We start from the raw sequence: 24,499 nt of genomic DNA, 5'->3' as shown, positions 1-24,499 counted from the left end.
AGAGGGACTTTGACTGAGCATCAGCTGGCGATGTCTTCTGAAATAATTATTTCTGTGGTAAAATGTCCCACTCTGAACAATTTTGATAATGCTTCTGAGAGCAGCTGGAAAGTGCAAAGATGTCCAAGCGGGGAGCGAATTAAAAGAGAACAGCTTGTTCTGTTGAGAGGGGAGCAGCCTGAAGATGGGACGTTGTTGTCTAGAAGTATCAGCATGTGGCTATAAACCATCATCATGGGAAGTATAATGGGACATAAGTGGAATGTTTGGATCCTTATGTTTTGTTCTGGTCTTCAGTTGGATCTGTATACAACATGATCTGACATAAAACGAATCATAGGGTTTATAATGTGGGAAAAAAAGTAAAATGTGTTTTTCTGATTTTGTAAAGAACAATTAGCACTGGAAATTGAAGATATTTTAAGTATCCAAAAATAACAATCAAAAACAATAAATGAAAAGGAAATAAATACATAAAACAGAATATGGAAGGCATATGTAAGACTGGATGTTTGTCACAAAAAGACTTCTCCTGTGAAATCCCTCTCCACCTTGACTTCTATTGACTCCCCGGCTCTGATGGACTCTCCCTCCTCTTTGTCTCTCCCTCCCTGACTGTGAATAATTCAGGGCTGATGATGCCTCCAGGCTGCCGGGCTTTTATTGTTGAAATCCTTCTCTCACTACGTCTTCCATCCTATTCGTCAGTGGCTTCGCTCTGCTCCCCGGATTCCTCAATTTTGTATCAAATTTCATCGCCTTTCCATCCACTGCCAACGTCTTTTTTTTTCTTTTTTTTCTTTTTGTTTAGCTTGCATAACTTGAATACAATAGATTTATGAATTCCCCCTGTGGCACTGTTTGCTTTGTGATATCTCTAACAGCCTCGGCAGAAGAAATGTCTCACCCTGCAGAGCGCAAAAGTAACAAAAAAAAATCAGATTCAATCTCCTTAATTCCACTCATCCTTTATACTCCTACTTTCCTTTATTTGTTCTCTTTTTCTGCTTCGAACCCAACTGAGAAGTAACTCTGTATGGACACATTATATACACGTTAGTTTAGAAAACAGTCTTTCTTTTTGTGAAAATGTTTTATTTTTGATTTTTCCCTCCACTTCTCAGAGGGCGCAGGAGGAGGTCCACTCCAAGGAGCAAAAGGTCAAACTCCTGACGGACAGCGTCAACAGCTTCATTGGCAAGGCCCCGCCCACTGCCCATGATGCATTGCGCTCAGAACTGGACGTCCTGACGGCCAACTACCAGCGTTTGTGTAGCCGACTGGATGGAAAATGTAAAACTCTAGAGGTACATCATCTACCCTCATCTACTTGGCGGATTATTGGCTAATTTTGATTAAAAAGAAACATAATAAAGTCAGAATGCAGTTCAGATGAAAACGACATTTGAAATCCTTAAAAATGCTTTATTTTTGTGAAAAGTTCTTGAAAGAGAAGGAGATTCAAACTGCACAGTGCACTCTAATGTTTGATTAAAAGCCTAAATTTAGAAAGTATTGTTTACAGTTGAAACCAGATATTAAAAAATAATTTTTAAAAATCTATACTTTTTTTTCCCCTCAAACCTTTTGACTTGCACAAGTCGTAAACAGCTCATGTCTGCTAACAGGATTCTGTTCCACGTCTCCTGACTTTCTGTGCGTGTCTGTGCGGCGTTCACAGGAGGTGTGGGCCTGCTGGTGTGAGCTGCTGTCCTACCTGGAGCAGGAGAACGCCTTCCTGGACCAGCTGGAGCAGAAACTGGACGACATAGAAAACCTGCAGGGGGGAGCGGAGGAGCTGCAGGAGGCGCTGGATGTAAGTATTACTAGAACGCACACTCACTGCTTGAGCAAGTCAAACATTAACCTTGTTTTCCACTGCATACAGTTCAAAAACTCCTAATATGTTAATGCTATTATGAGGGAGGTACAGAAATATGTACAAAAGGTAAGATTCACTTTTTATTTGACTACCAGCAGCACAAAGATGGTTCAAATTCAGAAATTGAATTTTCATTTGGTTTCATTTGCATATATTAACTTTAAAAGGGAAGCTCAAAGTGCTGCAGGCAGAACAGAATTACAAAACACACACACTTTAAAGTGAGTTCTTTATCTTCTTACTCATTTTATTATTATTATGTGTAGATTTATATGTGAATCTACACAAAACTATCATTTTCCACATCAATCAGTCCCATATATTTATGTCAGTCTATTATTATGTTTGTGCTATAATAGTATTAATTAAAATGTATCCAAAGTGATAAATGCTTCTTAACAAACAAATGGGATAAACCCTCCACTTAATCAAGGAGATGCTTTTCACTTAAAGCCTCAGAAATGCCTCCACCGTTCTTAACCAGATATAAATGAAAATTTTAAAAATCGTCGTAACCATGTCAAGAGTCTTATCATGAAATTCCTTGTCGCCACAGAGACGGCGTGTCCATTCAAAACGATTCAACAATCTGAATTTCTCAGCTAAAGCGCTGTCCATGTCGGTAATGGAGAGAGGAAATCTGCCTGGCATTAATCGGAGCTCAAGGTCTCCAGGTTCTGCACACACTTAGTGATAACCAGCAACATCCATTTTCACAGCAGAATCAGAAATGACAGTTTAAATGAGCCGGGGGGGGGGAATAAAAAGCAAAAATGTCACATCGTTACATATGTTACAGATGAAGGTATTTTCATCCCTGGGCTCCAGAAGAAAGTTGTACATCATTTAATTGCAGTGATTCAGGCAGCCGAGTTATGTCTAAAACTAAATACAGAAATATGTCGCGCTATTATGTAAACGAATGCTTTTGGCCTTTTAATGCTGTGGTCCATTTACCTCTGAAGTTCCAACTTGAATCTGAGAGCATCATCACTCCCACATTAACTTTGCTTATTTGAAAAGTGCTTTGAATGTACATTCCAACAATGTCTAGGATTGGGTATTATTTTGAAGGGGCAGTAAAATCGATCTTTTTAGCTTTACATTATGTTATAAATATTATTCCCTCATCAAAACGTACCTGGAGTGTTTCCTTGTTTGAGAAATCCTCTCATCTCCCACGGCAACCGGCAACACACATCTTCAGACTAGCCAGCAACAATTAGCAAACATTTGATGGAACTTCTCAGAGCAACGCTGGCAAAATTATTGTTAAAGGGTTAAAAAAAAAGGGGGTTAAAAAAAGGAGCCATGTTGTGATGACTTCCTGGAGGTTTCAAGAGGAGAAGGAGTTTCTTAAAGAGACAGAGGCCTGTTAGATTACAAATTCAAATTTCTTTTAAGCTTGAGATATGTAGCATTTTTATAATAACTAATGTTAGCATAGTTACCTTGATTGTGCTATAAAATAGCATTGTGTGCCTGGAAAATGCATAATAAAGATATAAATCAACAGAATAAGAACCTATTATCACAGTAATAAAAACCTTTTGAAAATATGGCGGCCATATTGGGTATTGATGTCAGGATTGGGGAGTAACCACCCACTTTTAGTGCCTGAAATTGAAATTTCAGGTGTGTTTTCACATGTGGAGAACCAGTTAAAGTCCAATCTTTAGCCAGTCATCAACAACGAGTTAGATTTTTCTTTTGTTCTCTTCCAATTTTAAGACAAAATTTAACAAACTGAAAAGGTCAGTATGGCCTGCTGTCACAGTGGCACTTAGACGACTTGCTATACATTGTGTTGATATTTATCACAGGAGGTTTAAGAATCCTTACTTGAACCGGTTTGGAAGCAGATTCAGGTCATGAGCCGTTTCCAGACCACCATCAGATTGCTCAGTTTCTCCCTGAAGAACGTCTTCCTCTTGCTCTTCAACTTTATCAGGTCACTGGTGACCCAGGGCTTATTACTGGCAGAGACACCTTTAATGCCCTGGTGTGCGTTGATGTCATTTCTATGTGGCTCACACATTGCATCCTAATCTGCGCCTCCAACAGTCCCAGAAGAGTCTCTGCTGTGTAAAATTGATCTAAAGATGGGGATAAATACCTGTTAGCATTTTGTACATCGTTGTAGAACAAATCCACTGTTTTTGTTGTTTTTGTTTCTGCAGTTGAAACATTTGGAAACCCTAAAGTTTATTGTAAAAGTCTGAACGCGCCTTTAGGATTGTTTTTTTTTCTTCTTTCAACACAAAGTCGAGAAGTAGAAGGAAATGATGCGTCGTCTTCAATTTCTTTCAAAATCTGCGGGTTGAGCTGTCGACTCTTTGGCCGCACCCAGTCGAAAACGTATGTAACCATAGTTACTTGACAAAAAAAAAAAAAAAATCAACTAAACTGTTTAGCATGCCAGAGTCTTGACAGGGAAATCCCCAAAGAAAGCAGATTATCCATGCCAGTGAGGAATAATCCTTTAAGAACCCGTATATGGAATGAAAACGAGAAGAAAGGAAGTCTGGTGGGACCGACTTCATTTAGACAATATAGTGACGTGATTCTCTACTACGCTGTAGCTTGGTGCAGAGCAGCTGCTTACTCAGCATCTAATTAACCAGTAAACAAAGAATTTATGGGTAACTACTAATTGACCTCTGCAAAGCTTCTGCATCTCATCAACCAACTCTTGTAAACTCTCTTTACTGGCCCTTGATGTGGTTAGAAAACAGCCTCAGACATCTGGCTGTTTATTGTCGCGCCTAAAGGCTTGGATTTAATTTGGACCTCTGTAGTAATCCCAAGTGTTCATTTTGTCCGACTTCCAACATTTTTTTGAAGGAAGTGGCACATGTTAGGTTTCATTAGGAGCGCTGTTATGAGCTCAACTACTGTTTTCTTTCACCGACTTGTTTGTTGACTCTTAAGGTGCCACAAGAAGAGTGTGAGACTGATGTCATCGGCCGCTGAGTGTTTGATTACACAAGTCGGTTCCCAACACACTTACAGAAATGCAATCAAAACAATAAACTTAAGCTAAAAAGAAATAATTGTCAGACGATCGGGAGCATACTTCATAATCTCATTCCTTTATGTTGTGGGAGTTTCTAGGATGTATTTACTAGACTTAGACAGAAGTATTTTCAAAGAGTTACAGAGATACAGACAAGATGTAACCCCTGTTCTGATTGTTGCGTTCACAACAAACATGTTTTGCGCGTCTGGTTTTCATTCACAGTCTACGTGGAGGCACGTCGAGGGCGCGTCGCGGCACGATTTGAGCGTCTATCGCGGCACGATTTGAAGCATTTGGAACATTTTGAGTGTCTTGACAAATAGGCCATCAAGGAAACAACAGCTATAGTGATTTTGACGTATCTGATGCGCCCTCGACGCGCCTCCACATAGACTTTGAATGTAAACCAGACGCACTAGACTCGCTAGACGCTCAAAATGCGTCTGGTGTGAACGCACCATCAGTCGTCTGCATTCAAATTTTTGATTCACATTTTCTTACTCCACATGATCTAATTATGCCACAAGCTTGTGGAACTGTAATTATCTTCAAATACAACAATGGGGATAGTTGGTGCAACCATTTTGTATTTTTGCTAAAATGTGATTTTTGTTGTTTTGAAATTCTGCTTCTGTGTCAATTCAAGACAACACCGACAAAAATCGATTACATATTCACATAACATGCCTTCACATAAACCATTCCCTTGTGGATGACCCTAAATAAGGCTTTAAAGAAACAAGCTGCTGGTATGACTGCAACCATTCAGGAACCAAACTAAATACGAGTGTCACGTCAAAGCTAGCGGTCCAACAGTGGCAAATGTTCAACCTGTCTGTTGTCTGAACTAGAAACAACCTTCAAAACATTTCCATTCCAATGCAAAGGAACTACAAATGCTACAAGCAGAGATTTACCTTCAGAATATCTTTACGTGCTGCTGTTGAAAAGAATATCTTTGAGTCTATAGCAGTAAAGAAAAACTTTTGGATTTCAAACCTGTAGAGCCTCGAGGTTCTTCTGCAACACCCAGAGGACAACAGGAACCAGATCCGAGAACTGGCCCAGACACTGATGGACGGAGGGGTTCTGGACGAACTGATTCAGCAGAAACTGGACGCATTCAACACCCGATGGGACGAGCTCATGGCGAGGGTAAGATAGTATCCATCTCTCTGCCTGTGCTTTCTCTGTATTAATAATCCATAACCAACAGCAGTTGGTTATAGCACCAATGTCTGCATCCTGACCCATTCTTAGACTTCTAAATACTTCCTTCTGTCCGTCTTTGTATGGGTTTATTACTAGTAAAAATCAACAAATATGTAAAAATGTGTGTTCTGGTATCTGTTTGGCTTTCTCGTCCCCCTGTTGGTGCATCCCATTCCCGAAAAACATGACGAATTGCAGATTTGATTGCTAGAAGGAGAATTTTATACAGTTAAAATGTCGTTCATTATTGTTACTCAATTATGTTTTCGGGAATGAGTTAAACCATCATATTAAACTCATCTATAATCATGAGAATTGTACATTTCAAACGCCACGTGACTCTAAACGCGCCTTTTGTTTTCTTCAGTGATGCTAATCTTCCCTCACGGCCAAAAGAAAACAAGGATTTCTGCAAACAATAGAAAGGTCTTCCAGAAGGTGCTAACGTTGCTCTCTCTCAGGGCCGTCAGTAGGAGACACATGAGCGTGCTACCCAAACGGGCACACTGCCACCGTGTTGCTTCTCCTCTAACAATAGAGCCAGATTAAAGTTCTCCTTGTAAACTGATAAACCCTGCTCTGTCTCCCCTATAGGGATTATGCATCAACGCATTTTGCTTTTATTTCGTCCCTGTGTCCGTGTGGTTATGTTTTACGGCATTATAAAGGGTCTGTCCTCCCTCTTCCTTTCTAACCCTCTTTTCCGCTTTAATTTTTTCCATCGTTGAAGCAAACACATTTTTAAGTCGTTCAAAACCCCTCAAAGCCCATCTGGGTTTCCTAAAATCACCCATTTCTTTTCTGGCTGCTAAATTCACCCAATTGTCTTCTCTCAGTTCTTTGCAATGGGAGAAGCATGCTGGTCATATTTTATCAACCGCACTTCCTGGAGAAAAATAACGACCCACTGTCTCCCTCAAACCCTTTTATGGTGACGTTTCCTCTGGGATGCATTCAAATCTTATATTAGGAAAACACCGTGCAAAGCACAAGGGGCTCAAGGCTAAACTTGGATCTATTATCCCTCTGTGTAAGATTAGCATGCTCACCTGAAACCAAGCACACACACTCTGACTCGGAGATTTCCTATGAGGTAATTGGTGCGTGTACAAGCTAATCTCATAGACAGTCGGTGACCGGGGAGACGAGGGAAAGAAATGACTGGTAGGTCCTGGACGATGACACCAGTCGCTATCTGAAGACTGCCGGGCTCGAGGTTTCAGGAGGCGACATGAGGGAGATACCTCGGAGTCCGGACATCAAGAGGGTACAAATCAGACGGTTTGGAGGACGGCTGTGTGTGTTTTCAGTGTTTGAGCTAAATAATAGTGAGGGCTTGTGTCTGAAGAAAGACTAAACTCTTCCTGGTAACGGATTAAACGTTTATATATCTGCGCTTTTGTTCTTTCTGAGTGTGAACAAATCTGATTGTAGCGATAACATCTTCACAATGTATTACTGTGTTTTATCTTATTTTCTTCTTCCAGCAAAAAAAAAAAAAAAGTACTTGAGCTAAATGTTGGATTTTAGAAACACTTGAAAGAAAAATTAATTGATTTTATGACTTATTTGCCTTTTGGCTTACTTTGTTTCTGAAAGGAACTTTGTAGTTTGTTAGAATTAGCTTTTTATTCATGTACTGCAAAAAAGCAAATGTGGGTACAGTTCCCAAAACTTGTACTCAAATAAGAGAAGCACTATTTCACCATATTTTTACTGAAGTAAAAGTAAAAAGTAGCGATCCAAGAAATTATTTAAATGCTTGATTGTGTTTTTCTGCTGGTCGTCTTCTGCGTCAAATCGCTGGTGCGTGTTGACGGTGTGTGATGTAAGCTCTTTCTCTCCCCAGGCGGCGCTCAGGCGGAAGGAGCTGGAGCAGAGTTTGCAGTGGGCCCAGGAGAACGACAAGACGCTCCGACAAATCCAGGAGTCTCTGGCCAACACGGACCGCCACCTCACCGCCTACCTGGCCGACCACATCGATGCCCAGCAGATACCGCAGGAGGCTCAGGTAGCCACGTTCTACCCCAGTCCTTCCTGTTTTCCATCACCGGCACGTACTCACGTCTGAGTCCAAATAACTTGTACTTTGTCACCGAAATGGGGGAACAAAAGTGTTTTCCAATTGTCTTCAAAATGACAACCAAACTATATCAATTAGCTACGTTACTGTAATTCAGCCGCAATATACATAAAAATTAGGCTTGAACTAAAAATGCATTCAACTTAGTCTTCTTTAGGTACTTTCAACTTTTCTCTCCCTCTACTTCAGACTGTCCTCTAGTTTTACTTCACTCCTGAAAGCAGTGCAGCGCACAGTAGCTATATGTGTGTGCGTGTGCGTGTGCGTGCGTGTGCGTGTGTGTGCGTGCGTGTGCGTGCGTGTGCGTGTGTGTGCGTGTGTGTGTGTGTGTGTGTGTGTGTGTGTGTGTGTGTGTGTGAATCTCATATGCTTTTAACATATATTCTGAAAGTGTGAGAGCTTTTATTTTTGCCACAGTTTGTTACATGTTGAGGAATCCCTTCACTGACTCAGCATGTACAAATAGAATTTCTTTTTTTCTACATCTACATTACATAAACCTTAAAGAAATATGGATTTTATTTTTTAGAAATATTTTCCAGAGGTAAGGGAATTTAAGTCTCCAGAACCAGTGGATTCCTAATTCATGGTGTGAGACCTGCACTAAAAAATTCCCAGTAAAGTGGGAACAAGGTGACATTCTACTAATTTACTTTCAACCGTAGCAGAAAAAGATTTTTACTTTCTATATATTCTCATGCATTAGCAGTTTATTACTCTTCTAATTGTTACATTTAGACAGCTCGGTCATATGATTTAAGTTAATCTAAAGTAACATGAAGGTATTTTTCCACAGTCCTGATCAGAATATTAAAGCGGCCATCAGTAACAACATTCAAGGTCAGCTTCTGTGGTTTGTAATGCTACAAGGTGAAATGAAAGGAGAAAAGAGCGGTCAATAAATTATTTTTTAAATGTATTTATTTTATTTTTTTTAGCTTCTAATGTTTTAAAGTTTTCCAGAAATATAAGAAGAACAAGGCTCAGTCGTTGCTTGGCACCCTGCAGACTTGAGTTTTCCCAGAGGACCCAGGGAGAAGCTGGGACATTCTCCGTTCCCCCTCCAAGGTCCTAATTAAAGCTGTGGCTGATGAGGATACACTGCCCCTGCCTCATTGTGTCTTCTCCCAACATCTGCTACTTGCCCTTCTCTTCCTCTCCTCTCAAACGCACACATGCACACACACACCGTCTGAACTAATCAGACAATAGATCATGGAGTAATGACCTGCAGCCGCCGTGGCGAAGTCACAGAGCGGGAGAGTCCGTGCCAGGATGACATTTCAGTCGCTCACACAAACACTCAGCGAGGAAGACGAGAAATGACTGAATTCATTTAGCAAATGGGTGTCTGATTTCTGAGCAGCTCGTATATTAAAAAGAAGGAGGTTGAATGTGAAGAAAGCAAATGTTTATCCATGGGTTGAACTTGAACAGTTTCACAGTTCCGTTTCCCTGAATGTATTCTGCCCTCTAGTGGTCAGCTGGGGACAGTAGTCTAACAAGCTATTTAAACTCAAGTGAAGGCACTTGAGTTTGACTGGTTTTTACTTTGTTACTATGGATGAGTTTATGTGTGTGACAGAAAATCCAGTCGGAGCTGAATAGCCATGAAGCGGCTCTGGCAGACATGAGGAAGAAAAACCAGGATAAGGAGCCTTCGCACCAGATCGTTGGACAGATAGACCTAACTCAGGTAAACACGAACAAATAATTACATTTATGTGAAGTTAATTTTTCTCTAAAATATTTGCAAAATGATTTTTACTCATTTTTTCATCTTACATCAACAGATCCACTGGATTTCATTGGGATTTTCTGTGATAGATCCTAATAAGTGGATAATTATGAAGTTGAATCATGATAAGGTTTCATGATTTTAACTTCTTTTTAGAAAATAAAAAGTATGGGTACATTTACCACTAAATTCCAACACAATTGACTTTATTCAGATGTAAGCAGTCCAGTTTAGTCTAGGTGTAATTGCAGCTTTTCTGTGAAGACCTGAGGCATTTTAGTTTGGCAGCATCTTGGTGTGGGAATGTTTTTCGTCAGAGAAGCTGGACAGGGTTGGTAGGAAATTAGATGAAGCTAAAGCTAAACGCAAGGCAAGCCTGAAAGAAATGCTGTTGGAGGCAGGTTCACTTTCCAGGGAAATTTAACTTGGGTATTTAATGATGCTTTGGTTTTGTTCCAACCATAACTTGAGCTGAGTGTAGCTCTCCCTGTCATTAAACCTCAACCCTTTTGAAAGAGAATGAAAGATTGAATGTTTGAAACACTCAGGGTAAAATCTAGTTCAATTATGCAGAAGAAAAATATAATATTTACAATAAAAGTTGAGCGCGTGGTGACTGTTGTGTGAATTTGTGGTTTAGGCTGCTATGCTCAACTAGATCTGACAGAGACCTGTTTTTTATTTACCTTTATTCTCAAGATGTAACGGGTATTATAAATAAAATATGTTACTATTGTAATTATAAAATGTTTATCTCTCTGTACAGTGAACTGTTTAGTGAACATTTTGTTAGATAAGCCGTTCAGAATAAAGATTTTAGGCCAGAGAAGCGCCTAACTCGTCATGCCATAAGAGTGAACGCAAATAAAAATACAATCTTAAGGGACAAACTTTTAATGAACATTTCAAACTCTGAAAAATATGTCAATGAGAGCAGCTGGGTGGAACTTTAGCCACATTAAAATACGGTTTATGTGAGCAGAGCAGAGGAAAATGAAACTACAAACTGGTAAATGTTAGATGACATAATCAGTTTAACTGAGCAAGACGTCTAGATCTATATATTAATTAATATTTTGTAAATATAACTGATAAAAATCCTTAAACAGAAACAACAAAGAAGATAAAACAATTCAAAACCAGCATAATTTGAAGTTAAATCAGATATTTTCTTCATCATTTTTTTGAAAACACTTACAGTCTCATAAGTTCATGCGTTCATCATCCTGTAATTTCATTCCAGCTTGTCGTCTTGTAAAATTACAAACATGTCGCAAGTCATATAATGTTAAAAAAATTGAAGCTTCGGTTGCATTGGTTTAAAAGGTGCGTTTGGTTTCATGCACATGCTGTCCCTGTGTGTTTTCCTAGAAAATGCTCGGCGACGTCTGGACCAAGTTCCGCTTCTTCCAGAAGCCGGCCAACTTCGACTCCCGCCTGGCCGAGTGCGAGCGCGTGCTGGCCGGGGTCAAAAGCCAGGGGGGCTTGCTGGACATCCGCAGCGTGGAGCAAGATGTGGTGCAGTCGCAGCTGGACCAGTGCATGGTGGGTAGCGACCTGGACGGATCGGCGAGCTGACGGAGAGGCTGCATTCAGCTCATTTTGTTTCGCTGGAACAGAAACTGTACAAGACCCTGAGCGAAGTGAAGGGGGAGGTGGAGACGGTGATTAAAACAGGGAGACAGATCGTCCAGAGGCAGCAGACGAAGCAACCCAAAGAGCTGGACGACAGGGTGACCGCCCTGAAACTGCTTTACAACCAGCTGGGATCGCAGGTCTGCACACACACACTTTCAAAGAGAAACACAATCCAGGAACTCTGAAGAAGAACATTTCACCTGAGCGACGTCGCAACTTCATTCTGGTCAATATCGTCCCTTTTTTTCCTGACTTTTCAGGTGACTGAGAGCAAACTGGAGCTGGAGAAGAGTCTGAAGTTGTCCAGGAAGTTGCGTAAGGAACTGAACGGGCTGACGGAGTGGCTTGCCGCTACCGATGCTGAGCTGACCAGGCGCTCCGCCGTGGAGGGAATGCCCGGTGACCTGGAGGCTGAGGTCGCCTGGGCGCAGGTACGCCAGACACCGAGCAGCGTTACAGAAATGAAAACGGACGCTGACTCTCTCCTTCATCTCGTCCTCTCAGTCCGTCCACAGTGACATCGAGAGGCATCAGCCCCAGCTGCAGGCGGTGGTGGACCTCGCAGAGGCCCTCAAGGCGGTGCTGAAGGGCAACGGAGGCTTAGTGGACGACAAAGTCAGCCTGTTGCACTGCAACTGGATCGCTGTAACGTCCAGGGCAGAGGAATGGCTCAACCTGCTGCTGGTCAGAAATAAAACACATAATCCACAACGTTATTGTCATTATTGTTGCAGCACTGATGGGCAAATTAAAAGTTTCCATATGTTTTCCTTTTTTTTCATCTTTTCAGGATTACCAGCAGCAGATGCAAAAGTTAGACGGAGAGATTAAGGAAGTGAATGAATGGATTGACGGAGCAGAGAGAAAGATGGACGAAATAGACAATCAGGGTCCCAATGATGCTGTGCTGAAGGTTGTAATCTTTAAATCCTGCCCCCATCCATCCTACACCTCCTTCTTTATGTCATATGTAGTCTTGGAAAACTTTTAGGACTGAAAGAAATCTTATTTTTACAAATCCTACTTTATCTTCCATTTGGGACATTTGGATTGAGTGTGGGTTATAAAACACGATCAGCTAAAATGCAGCTAATTGCATAATTAGTAAAGATTAGTGAAAATTACAGTAATAAAAAAAAACTCATTTGCACTTTCTACTAGAAAATGACCTGCAAGTGTTATTTTAATGATCTTACTATTAACTCAGGGAGAAAGTTGGGAAGATGATTGAATTGAAGGGGAGTGGTGACCATGGTTACCTCCAAAGGAATCCAACTTTGTGTCAAAAGTTGGCGTTTTTGCCATCTAGCAAGGGATATTTGCTGCTAACAAGACTGGATCCAAATCAGCCTTTTATTGAATCATCAAGAACTTTAAGACCAGAGGGTTGATAATTGTGAAGAAAGCAAAGACAGTCTAAGTGTCTCCTGAAGATGTCCTAGCTATAAAATTAGGTCGATGTCAGTGTAGAGCTTGTTCAGGCAATGACAGCATGAACTAAAGTGGAAGTCATTTCCATGACCAGCTAATGTCTTGTGTGGAAGGGTGACCGGCTGTTTGCCTCCTGCAGGTGTTGCGTGCTGAGCTGGAGCTGACCAAAGGGAAGATGGAGGAAGTTAGAGAACTGGCACAGGAGCTCATGTCCACCAGGGGAGAGAACTGCCAGGCCCAAGTCGGACCCAGACTGGAGCAGCTCAACCAGAGGTTCGACATCATCTCTCAACGGATCGCCTCTGGATTGGTACGGACTATTGTGCGGTCCTTTAGAAAGCACCGCTGCCCTTAAAGATTCCCAGCAATGTTCATATCAGTTGATTTTACGTCAAACTCACTTTATCTGCTTCTACAGTCGGCAGCGTCTGCCAGGGAGCTTGAACAGTACCACAGCGAAGTACGGGTCTGGCTTGAACTGCTGGAGGAGGAAGCCAAACAGGGAGAGAACCTAAAGGAGGAGGACTTCCAGGAGGACAAGGTCCCTTTCTGCAACTTTCAGCTGCTGCCAATGTGTTGTATGTTCACGTTAAAGGCAACATGTTTTTGTGTGTAGAATTGTGAAGAGGGTGCAGTGCAAGAGTTGCTGTTGAAAGGAGAGAACCTGCAAAAGAGAGCCCCAGATCGAGACAAGCGAGAGCAGATAAGACAGAAACACAACCAGCTCAACAGCAAATACAACACTGTAAAGGTAACACACCCCTTAAAATGCGTGACACCACCTGTACTTTGCCTGCAATTAGAGATTGATTTTCAGAATTGACCAAATATTTGTCAAAATTATGAAGCCTTCAAATGGAACTTTCATAGAACTTACCGGATCTTTCTCTGAACTAAAAAGTTGCTTTACTGGAATGTGGAGATTACTTCCCCCGAACTCACCAGGTTGTTTCTCCGAACTTGGAATTTTGGATTAACTGTGATTTACCAGAACCTTTAAACCCTTTCCAATAATACTTTCCGGTTCCTTTCCAGAACTTAGAGGCTACCGTACCAGAACTCCATTACTCTTCATAACTTACCTGATGTTTTTTGGAATTAATAAAGTTTTTTTTTTAAATCTTTGCAGGATCTTGTCCTCAAACCAAGAAGTTATTTTTCTAGAATTTGAGATCCAATTTCAAAACTTAACAATGTTCTTTCCTGAACTGCAAAGATACTTTCAAGGAGATTACATTCTCATAACTAGAGGATACTTTTCTGGAACATAACAGATACATTTCCAGAAGTCAGTGGTTGCAATCCAGAACGTTTCTCCAATTCACCTGTACTTTTGAGACCTTTTTATAGCCCCAGCAATTTCTGGTAAGTAACCTCTTAAATCCAGGAAACTATCTAAAGAGATTTGAGAAAGTAGTTGTAATAGCTCCATAAGATTTCAAGTCAAGTGCCTGATATTGCTTAGGTATTTTCTAGAACCTAGGTGGTATATAACAGAATTCCCCGTTTTTAAGGCTACAGCTTAAGAGAAAATGCTAAGATATGAGTATTGCTTGCAGGTGCAGATGGCTGCCAGTAAATAAAATCAATCTTCAAGAGTTGCTAGTGTTTACCTAAGCAGTTGACTTGGACCAAAGGCTGCCCTCTGGTGAGCTATTGGTGCCCCATTAACTCTTGGTCTTTGAGTCTGATCCGTCGCTGTAAGCCCGTATGGATGACCATTAAAGTTTGGCTTAAACTGAAGGCATTTCCTCAAGTCTAGCGATGGTTAGTGTGACAGCTCTAATTCAAGTAGAAGGGACCCTTGAGGTTGGTGCCACTGACAAATGACTCTTTCAGAAAAGGCTCCGGGTAAAGACTCCGGTGTTGCAAACCTCTGAGAGGCATTTCAATTAAATGTCTTTCAGCTGGTTGACTTGTAGTTTTTCATTGTAAAGACACATTTCTGAGGCCAGAGTTGTATAAAACTGTTCCTAATGAAAAGGCTGGTGTTTTCCTGTGTGTGTGTGTGTTTAGGACCTGCGTATCCTGAGGAATAGAAAGGCTCTGGCCATCGCTCCCCAGTGGTACCAGTACAGAAGGAAATCCCATGACCTGATGGCCTGGTTGGACGACATCCAGCGCAGCGTGGACCAACTTCCTGACCCACCCGAGGGAGAGCGGGTCAAGGTGAAAGCACGTTCGGAACCGTACACACACTTGTACACTTTGTAGATTTTTGTTCATTTCAACATTTTTCTTTTATCATAAAGCTTCACCTTGAGTTTGGTTCTTTTTCTAACTCTTCTTTTCATGTCCTGTCCCACATTTCTTTAACATTTTCTCGCTAATCTATAAAAAGTGTAGAACTGTTTTCTTTTCCTGTTTCTCTCCATTCTACTCTTTTTCAGCTTTGTGATGAAGTCTTTATACAGTTACAGCCATGAGAAAAGATGAACTGAGAATTAAAAACTACTCTTTAAAGTTCTTCTAATTAGATTTTTTTTTTCTGGTTGCTTATAAGTCAAACCAGTTAGTTACTTTGATAAATTCTCATTTCAGATTCTGTACTCAAGCATAAGAATCTAATAAGACTCATGTCTAACATGCTGATGTTAAAAAGTGGTAGCATTTGGCTGATTTAAATAGGTTCGATTGATTTTTCTCATAAATCAGGCCCATGTCGTTCACAGCAATGTCTGAGTTGCTTTGCTGTTAAATCAGTTTAAATTTTTTTAAATCAAACCCAGGCACTTTGTGAGAGTCGAAGCTTGGACTTAGCTGGTTTTCCAGCGCCTTCCTTCATCTGACTCTGTATATGTGTCTTTCCCTTTCAGACGATCACTATGACATTTCGCTAAGCGGAAGTGTCACCCACTTGCCGTAGACTCACCTGTCATTTCCACAACTGAGATTTCCCTCAATGCCTGTCTGTGTGTCTGGCCATCTATCTGTTCTTCAGACCTGTCCATACAGCTTCTTGCTTCTGCTGAGCCGGTCATACAGCACTCATCCCCGATCTGTACTGGCCAGCGATTGTACTTTCTTTGTGAAAATAAAGACTTATGGCAGTGTTTTTGTTTTTAATCGATAATTATAAATTTTTCTGGATCTATACTACATTTCTATTTATGTTTGATGCCGCCAAACATGATACTTTCTCCTTTTATTTAACGTGTTGTGAGTTTGTGCTAGTGGCTAAATAAATGTACTTCCTTTTTCTGCGAAGGTTTTATTTTCCAATTCTGTAATGTCGCTTTGTGAGTCGGTGTTTGTGCGTAAATGTGTGTTTTGGTCTTTTTTTTTTTTTTGAGCACATCCACATGCCTCTTTGTGCTTAACCCAACCGGGTCCCAGCCAATGGCCAGTGACCTTTCGGTTGATTCTGTCCAATAGGAAATTGGCTCAGAGTTCGACAAGAAGAAGGAGGAGCTTAAGGAGGTGCAGGGCTTAGCCAATCAGCTCTCACAGGCTGGAGCCGCCAATCTAGTGGAGCCCCGCCAACTCCAGCTCAACACTCGCTGGGTTGAGGTGGAGGGCAAGTTCATACCCTTCAAAAGACGATGTGTGAGTCTCTATAGGCACTACTTGTACATTTGTAATACTAACAAAACTTACTGATGAGAAAAGCTCAGAAAACTAACTCTTTAAGGATGCAACCTTTTAAAAACCAGTGTGTTTTCAGTGAAAGCATGAATCTAGAGTTTTTTTAGAAAAAAGCTTGAAAACCTAGTAAAACATGACTGAACATATTCTGTTGAGTTCTAGTGTAGAATGACTGTCGTGTATTTTCTAGATGGTTCAATTTTAAACCATTTAGAATACTAATTTAGTTAGGATTAACTCAGAAGTTTAAATGTCGTCATGCCTCCTAAACTCACTTTTAACTTCAAAAAAGTTAACAAACCTAAAATGAAATTCAACATGGATGCCTTGTGGATAAAAAGAAATGGTCTTTAAGAAATTCTAAAGGGTTAATTTTATTAGGGTAAGTTGAGTCTTACTCCTTCTGTTATCTAATTCATATCTGTAAACTTATTGCTAGTTTCATTACTAGGGCAAAAAGAAAGCTACAGCCCGACATGTTAATAGTTTTTGTTGCTATTCTACCAAGTCTAGTCGGTGAGCAGAACAATTGCTAATTCCTGAAGGCTTATTTATATTCAACTTAGTTTGTAATTTACAGCAGTTTTCCAACTTTTGAAGTCTGCAGACTATAAAATGATTTTTAATTTCTGTACTGTGGTAAAAAGGAAGCTACAGCCCAACACATTGCTAGCTTGTGTTACTATGCTAGCAAAACTAGTCGGTAAGCAGAACAAATGCTAATTCAAGAGCGGCTTATTGGTATTCAACTTGGTTTGTAGTTTTTATCAGTTTTCCTATCTCCTGATTTCTGTAGACAATGAATGGCTAACATGAAATGAACAGTTGTTCCAAAATTCTGCATATGAATCATGTAGCCTGCTTACTCTCTTTTCAACAAAGTTTTACTTTTGCAGGGTAGGTAGTGACACACAATAAATAAAAGGACATTTTCTTTGTCCTGAACCAAATAGATAATTCTCGAGAATATTGGTGAGCCATAAATAGGATTTGAAGCTCGACTTATGCAAACGACTTTCTAAGAAACAAACAAAGAAGATTAAAGCGTAAAAAGTGTTGTTTAAAGTAACACAAACACAATTTCATTATTTCAGTTCTTTGGAAAGCAGGACAGCCTTAAACCAAAGGGAAAAATGTGTACTGCAGCTTTAATAGAAAAAATGGGGAAAGTCTAATAATCTATACTAAACTAATGAGAGGTCATATGAAATACTGCTTGTAATAAAAATCTCAAACTATATCCAATGAAAGTCTCCAGAAAAATATTATCCTAAAATTGATACTAAATAACTACAATCAGAGCATTAGTTCAAGTAATGAACTTCCAGTTTGCTTTTCTTGTGTTTCTTTGCTGTCATTCTTATTTACGTGTCTTGCGTGTGTCTGAGAGAAACACTCGCATGTCTCACTCAGTGGTTGCTGTGTCTGGCTTTGTGTCACGCATGCCCGCCTTCCCCTCCACTAATCACGTCACCGGCAGTCCGCCGATCTCCCAGCCACTGAAGATGTATGCTTTTTCGTGAGACACAAACACCCATCCATCCTCCACATGCCCTTCGCCCCCACTGGGTGTGGGGGGGTTTTGTACTTGGACTAAAACCCAACTGAATGGGAAGATTACATGTATTCTCTGAGTTCAGGGTTCTTACACTGTGTGTGGGAAAACTATTTTCCAAGTCTGGATAAGTATGGGAAGGATAACAGAGTTTGGAAATATATTTATATTCCCAAACTGAGTGTTTCATCTGTTCATGTATACATCCATCCATCCAGCCATCTTTTTTTTTCTAGCTTCCATTTTTCTAATCTGACCATTTTAGAAATATCTACCATTAGTCCAAACTGAACTTGCATAACTTTGCTCTACAAAAAGACAACAAATTACCTCACACTGAGGGGAAAAAAAAGGAAAAGTAAAAGTATGAAATCTGACTAATGTGTAGGAACCCTGTGAGAAGCACAACTAGATATTTTCTTACCTAAATGGACTGCTTGAGGACACTTGGACAGTAACTCTAAAGGAAGATCAGTGTGCTTCATTTTATTTAAGACACTAAGAAATATGTCGAAAATAAGTATTTCTGATTGTAGACCCGACTCGATGGGGAAAAAAAAAATAAAATATTAGCATTTATAGCAAGCTGAGAAGCAAATGCTAACTTAAGTGTGCTTTTTAGCTAACAGTTAACAAATAGCAGTATTCACACGGTGCTTACAGCCCATTTATGTAATCAAAATTCTACCACCAACAGTTTTTAAGTGTTGGCAGGTTTTTAAAAATCTTTTGTAACCAAGAGTTGTCAACCAACCTGACGAGAAGTCTTTTAGTCGAGTTAGTTAACACAGCAGGGCGACTCTAGAACTTCCTCTCTTACTTCAAAATTTGAGTTTCAAACATAGTGATTACAGGGTGTCGAGTTTAATGTTCACACCTTTCTACGAAGGGCCGACAAGAACGCTTCACTCTTTAGCAACCGGGGGGTTAGCATTACAACACAGACCTCACTTTGACGAAAAATAGAAAACTTTAGGAGGTTTATTACAAACTTTTGCAAATAAATGTGTCAACTCACACCTGGTTCCATGCTAACATGAAAAGGAAAACAGGAGCTAACAATGTGGAATTCAAACAATGAGAAAATCTTGAGGATGGCTAAAGCAGTACTAAGCTAGCAAGTCTCCCTAACATTATTAGCTTCTGTTTTCCTTGTCGTGTTAACATGGAACCAGGTGTGAGTTGTCACTTTCGCAACCATGGAGCCAAGTGTGATGTCTCACTCCTGGTTCTATGCTAACATGACAAGGAAAATAGAAGCTCGCGATGTTTTGGGAGACTTGCTAGCTTAGTACTGTTTTGGCCATCCTCAGGATGTTCTCATTGTTTGAATTCCACAGTAACTGTAGACAGATGGGGGGGAGAAATAGGACAACCGAAGCTTCGGTTACTGATTGGTCCACAGTCATCAGAAATGGAGACATGCAACTTCTACAGCAAGATACAAAACTGCTCTGCCTGCTTCAAAACAATCTTAGAGTCCAAACGTTATTGGATATCATTTGTTTTATTCATAAAGCACACTCTTCTGCTGTCCATTTTCCCACAGTGGTTTTGATGCAAATAAATTCAGCCCAGATGTGTTTTCAGTCCAAGTTACCAAAAAAAAAGAAAAAAAGGAGCAAAACTGGTCAAATGATGAGTTGGAACCTGGAGGTTGAGATTTACTGAGTAGAATTGAGTTTGCTGCATATTTATAAAGATATATCCTGAAGAATGAAGGATTATAATTTAATCTACACAACGGCCTGCTTCCTCCTCTCATCATCACCACCTGCTCTGCTCTTTCATCATCACAAACAAGCTCACAGTGTCCAAACGCTGTTAGAGGAAAAACAATACAAGAAACCATGTTGTAGTGTGCTGCTGGCCTGAATTATTTTGGGCCTTTGGTACTGATCCATAAACACTGGTGCATTGTAATGAATCAGAATATTGATGAATTTACTTCATTAATTCGATTTAAAAAGTGAAAGACAAAATCAGTTGAGTAAACTGATTTCTTCTGAATCCATTTCTGATTGGAAGGTGACTGAACACAAGGAACGACCCAGTTCCAGTTCTTGTCTACATGCTTTAGTTCACTTCCATTCCATTTTGTCATCCATGTTTAATTCTACACCGTTTTTCCTTCAACTCTACTTTCCATCATTTGAGGGTTTCCATTGGCTGTAGTAAATATTTGGATCATATTCTGGTTTATTAAGGTGCACCTGCAAGTACTAGACGTTTGTGCGTCTGTCACAATGATTTCAATCATTTTAAAACTTCACAAAGGGTGAAATTAGCAAAACTTTGATTTATTTAGATAAAAAACTAAATAACACAACAATACCAATGATAAAAAAGCTTTTAAAAAGTTTAAGTTAAACATTATTCGTCTTCATCCTTAATTGTTTTCATTTCAGAGGAGCATTACATGCCTATCTAAGTTATTTTTTGTGTGTTGACGATAATTTAGAAGTTAAAAGTGAATTTTGAACCATATTGAAACCAAATGTGACAGAAGCTTTCAGCAGAAACATGTTCTAGCAAACAGAGAATCTGAGGATGTGAACTCTCGTCATTCACTTCACCTCTCTCAAGAAAACTTAGATTACATTTACCTGAGTGACTAAGAATGCTTCATGATTATTTCCTGCATACATTTTATAGTCAGTGTTGTATATACCTTGAGTAACAATAATGTTCAGAACCCGTTCTAATAAGAACCATTTTTCTGTAAAACTCTGATTTAATGCACAGACTACGATGGCAAGTTAAATCCCACTGAATTTACAGTCGAAACTACAAATTTTAAGACATAAGAAAAAAAAGACACATTCACCTTTATTTCTCACTTTCTAAAGTTCAATAAAACCAAACGTCTCTTGTTTTACATCAGACAGGATTACCAAAAGTAATTTGCTGATTCACCCCATCGCCAATGAATTTTCCTACTTTTTGTTTAAGTTCATCAAGTAACATTTATAGGTACATTTCAATTTTAGTATAATTGAAAAGTATATTTATTTCTATAATTGAATTTAACTTACAAAACCTCAGAAGCCGTTAGTGGTTGTACTTGACTTGCATTTAATTTTTTCCGATTGTTTTCTCGAGATAACGATTTCATTTCCTAATAGTTTTTTTCTCTTTTTTTGGAGATAACAAGCTAATTTCCCATTTTTTCTAGAAAATTTATTTATTACCCGATGGTTTTCTCGAGGCAACTTATTTTTCCAATGGTTTTCTCGATGAGTTAATTTTCCATTTTCTCATGGTTTCTTTGAGATAACGAGCTAATTAGCTGTTTTCTCGAGATGACGAGTTAATTTTATGGTGGTTTTCTTTAGAAAACGAGTCAACCTCGAAAAATTGGAGATTAACTTGTTATCTTGAGAAATCCATCAGGAAATCAACTCATTATCTTAAGAAAACAAAAGGGAAAAGTATAGAGACAATACAGATTTATACCACAGAAGGCGCTACTTCAAGTATGTTAATAACTGCACATTATACTGTGCAGTGTAAACATACATTTTACTGCTTTCATCTTGTACAAATATTTTACTCTCACTACTTTGATATAATCTAAAAACTTTCTGAGAAACGATTTCTTGTGTGGTTTATTAGCCAAAGTTGTCAACAGTAGTGGGTGGAAGTGAATAAATAAGTTTCACTTTTTGCATTCCTTTTTTCAATTTGAGGATATTCAAGTTTTTGTTTGTTTGAAATGCAGTTGTATTCTGTGTTGCACTAAACCTCAGAAATGTAACTTTTCCCAGTCAAATTCCCCAGTCTGACCGCATCATTTAAAAAACAGACAGAAATAAACAGAAATACGGAAAGAAAAAAAAATCACTCTTGTTCTTGAAAAGTATGTTTGATGATTGGGACTGATCAGTCTGCTCAGTCTCACGCTCGCAGTCGGCAGCAATCAACTCGGTGCGAAGCCACTAATGACGCCATTATGACTGTTTCATCTGGGCCTGATTAAAAAGTCTCCTTTAATTGGAGGGCAACTGCTTGGCCTGCGAAGGGAGCATAACAATGAAGTGAGACGAACACAGGCGAGTGTTTACATCCCAGTTTCTCTCCACTGTAGCAACAAGCTTTGTGTGTCTTTCTGGAAAAAAAAGAAAAAAGTAGATTTCCATTTTAGTTGTAGTAATTTTAATACATTAAAGGTCTGATAAACTATATAAAACAGAAAAATTGTGACATCTCAATCTAGGGCTTCACATTCAGTTCCTATAAAAATTCCTTCCTCTTATGAACAGTGGTAGTTTTTGATATGGGCCATTTGGGCAGTTGCCCAGAGCGGCAATAGAAAGGAGGGGCATGCAAGTGCAACTAAAAAGAAAAAAAAAAGACAATTCTCCTTTGTAATATCAACAAGTTTCCTATTGACTTTATTCCTGTGTTTTCTATGGAGAGTGGGCGCCCTCGTGTGTTGAGCGTGGTCCCTGCCTGCTTCTGAAACAGGAAGACAAGTTTTGTTTGAGATCATTACCTGCATTCTGATTGGTCGGGAAAGATTGCAGTAGGAGGGGCTCCCCAATCATTCGACAACCACCACTGATTATAACTAAAGTTCTATTATAAGAAATAAAAATCTGCATTCTGGTAGCTCCACATGTGATTAAATGTGGACTGAATGAGGTCCCAGATGAAAATGTCAGCTGCTGTGAAGTGTTACCTGTCCAGAGAATACCAAACATGATGTAACGTATTTATCTATTTTTGGAGTCGTAACATTTCTGTGCTGTGTGTACTGTTGACTGCGTGTGTGTGTGTGTGTGTGTGTGTGTGTGTGTGTGTGTGTGTGTGTGTGTGTGTGTGTGTGTGTGTGTGTGTGTGTGTGTGTGTGTGGATTCAGGAGTACCTGACAGAGCTCCAGGCGCTTCTGCGTTCGGTGTCAGAGACGGACTTCAAGCTGAACTCTCCTGAATACTGGCCTGCAGCGTATTATAACCTGCCGCAGCAAGAGCACTGCCTGAAGGTCAGCACTGCTGCCGAGTTGGAAAAAAATAAAATATCAGCTTCATTTTTCAGAGGGTTAACAATACACATTCACTTTCTTTCTTTATTTTAACAAAGGCCTGCATAAAATACTATCGTCCATCTACGGCCTTGTAAAAGTTTTAATTTCCCTTTGGACCTTTTTAAAAAAAATACATATTTGTTTCAGACTAAAGATCAAGTCAAAAAATATTCAACGGTTTCAACAAACAGTTTTTGCATGTCCACTGTTTTATTTTCTCTCCAGGTATGTTTTAGGAGGTTTAAAAACAAATTTTTAAAAAATTCTTTAAAATTAACCTTTTCGACTAAAAACACATATTTGTAATATTTAAGATGTGTTCCAACATAGCTTTGAGATTTTACAATAGCATACTTATTGTCTACAGCAGTGAAAAAACATGACATTTCTAACATATTCTGAGGTTATATATCAAAATTCTAAAATCGTTTAGATATCCATCTAGTAATACTTTTCTAACCCACCACAAAAATGGGATTTGTTTTGTCTGTTTTTCATTTGACCTCACGATAAGAGTGTATTTTCTGCTACATATTTTTCACAATGACTCTTTGTTGCGTTTTGCGATATCATATCTCATCTGTAACAGTATTGTTCAAAGTCAACACATTCAATTTTAACATCATCCTTCTGGCTTCCCACAAAAAGGCTGATTCTGCTTAAGAGATAAATGAAAATGCTTTTGTAAATGTTTAATTCAATCATGTCCTTGATGTATCCACTCATTTATTCTTTCATACTCACTTCTAGATACTGATTTTGAGTCCAACATATTTTTGGGCCAAATGAAAACAGTAAATTGGCAACAATATAGCCAATTTGATCAATATAAAACAGAAACCTTGCACATCTGGAAAATAAACTTTGAAATTCAGATCCTAATTCATGTTTTTTGTACCTGCATGGGTGCATATGTCAATTTTTCCTCTAAACACGGCAGAGTTGAAAACCTGTCAAGATATAATACATTGTTTTCTGCCTCTCAACCTCAAGGCAAGCATTCTCTCAAACCTTAAGTGATGGTTAAGGATTTTTGTATTTACTAGATTGAAGCTTAGACTGACTGTCAGGTTTCTAGTAGAAGGCCCCCAATGTTATCAGTCCCAACCAACCCCAGACTGCCTGTGGCTAAATATTTACCATCACACCCTGAATCCAAACCTGAACCTGGCCTGTTGAGGCAGCATTGAAATAAATCAGTGAAGAAAATATGTTTTTCTTTCTGCAGTGAATACCAACAGTAAAAATGGCATAGAAAGAAAACTTTAAGCATACACGTGTCCTTCAAATAAATCGTATCTGGAAGTATTTCAGGTCTAGTCGAATTCTT

General features: G+C 39.4%; 1 protein-coding gene across 17 annotated transcripts in view; it reads left to right on the top strand.

The window, feature by feature from the left end:
* dmd (dystrophin) overlaps positions 1-24,499 on the top strand; it is a 222,171-nt gene that overhangs the window by 153,462 nt on the left and 44,210 nt on the right. For 12 of the 17 annotated variants that reach the window (XR_014090847.1, XR_014090846.1, XM_081615481.1 and 9 more), the window contains 17 exons: positions 1,125-1,307; positions 1,682-1,816; positions 5,907-6,056; positions 7,963-8,124; positions 9,782-9,892; positions 11,306-11,479; positions 11,554-11,709; positions 11,833-12,003; positions 12,077-12,256; positions 12,363-12,485; positions 13,143-13,313; positions 13,422-13,544; positions 13,620-13,754; positions 15,020-15,172; positions 16,379-16,549; positions 18,069-18,095; positions 23,005-23,127. Coding sequence is in view for 15 of the 17 variants with exons in the window: in XM_081615481.1 (XP_081471607.1) it covers positions 1,125-1,307; positions 1,682-1,816; positions 5,907-6,056; positions 7,963-8,124; positions 9,782-9,892; positions 11,306-11,479; positions 11,554-11,709; positions 11,833-12,003; positions 12,077-12,256; positions 12,363-12,485; positions 13,143-13,313; positions 13,422-13,544; positions 13,620-13,754; positions 15,020-15,172; positions 16,379-16,549; positions 18,069-18,095; positions 23,005-23,127 (2,448 nt within the window). In the remaining 2 variants the exon portion in view is untranslated. The remainder of the gene's footprint in view (positions 1-1,124; positions 1,308-1,681; positions 1,817-5,906; positions 6,057-7,962; positions 8,125-9,781; positions 9,893-11,305; positions 11,480-11,553; positions 11,710-11,832; positions 12,004-12,076; positions 12,257-12,362; positions 12,486-13,142; positions 13,314-13,421; positions 13,545-13,619; positions 13,755-15,019; positions 15,173-16,378; positions 16,550-18,068; positions 18,096-23,004; positions 23,128-24,499) is intronic. The other 5 variants (XM_081615480.1, XM_081615532.1, XM_081615486.1 and 2 more) reach the window with 2 other exon arrangements.

The sequence above is a fragment of the Poecilia reticulata genome, chromosome 2, assembly GCF_904066995.2.
Source record: "Poecilia reticulata chromosome 2, P_reticulata-male-v2, whole genome shotgun sequence".
Taxonomy (NCBI): Eukaryota; Metazoa; Chordata; class Actinopteri; order Cyprinodontiformes; family Poeciliidae; genus Poecilia; species Poecilia reticulata.
The sequence above is the reverse complement of the archived record's forward strand: the minus strand, read 5'-3'. Positions and strand labels throughout refer to the sequence as shown.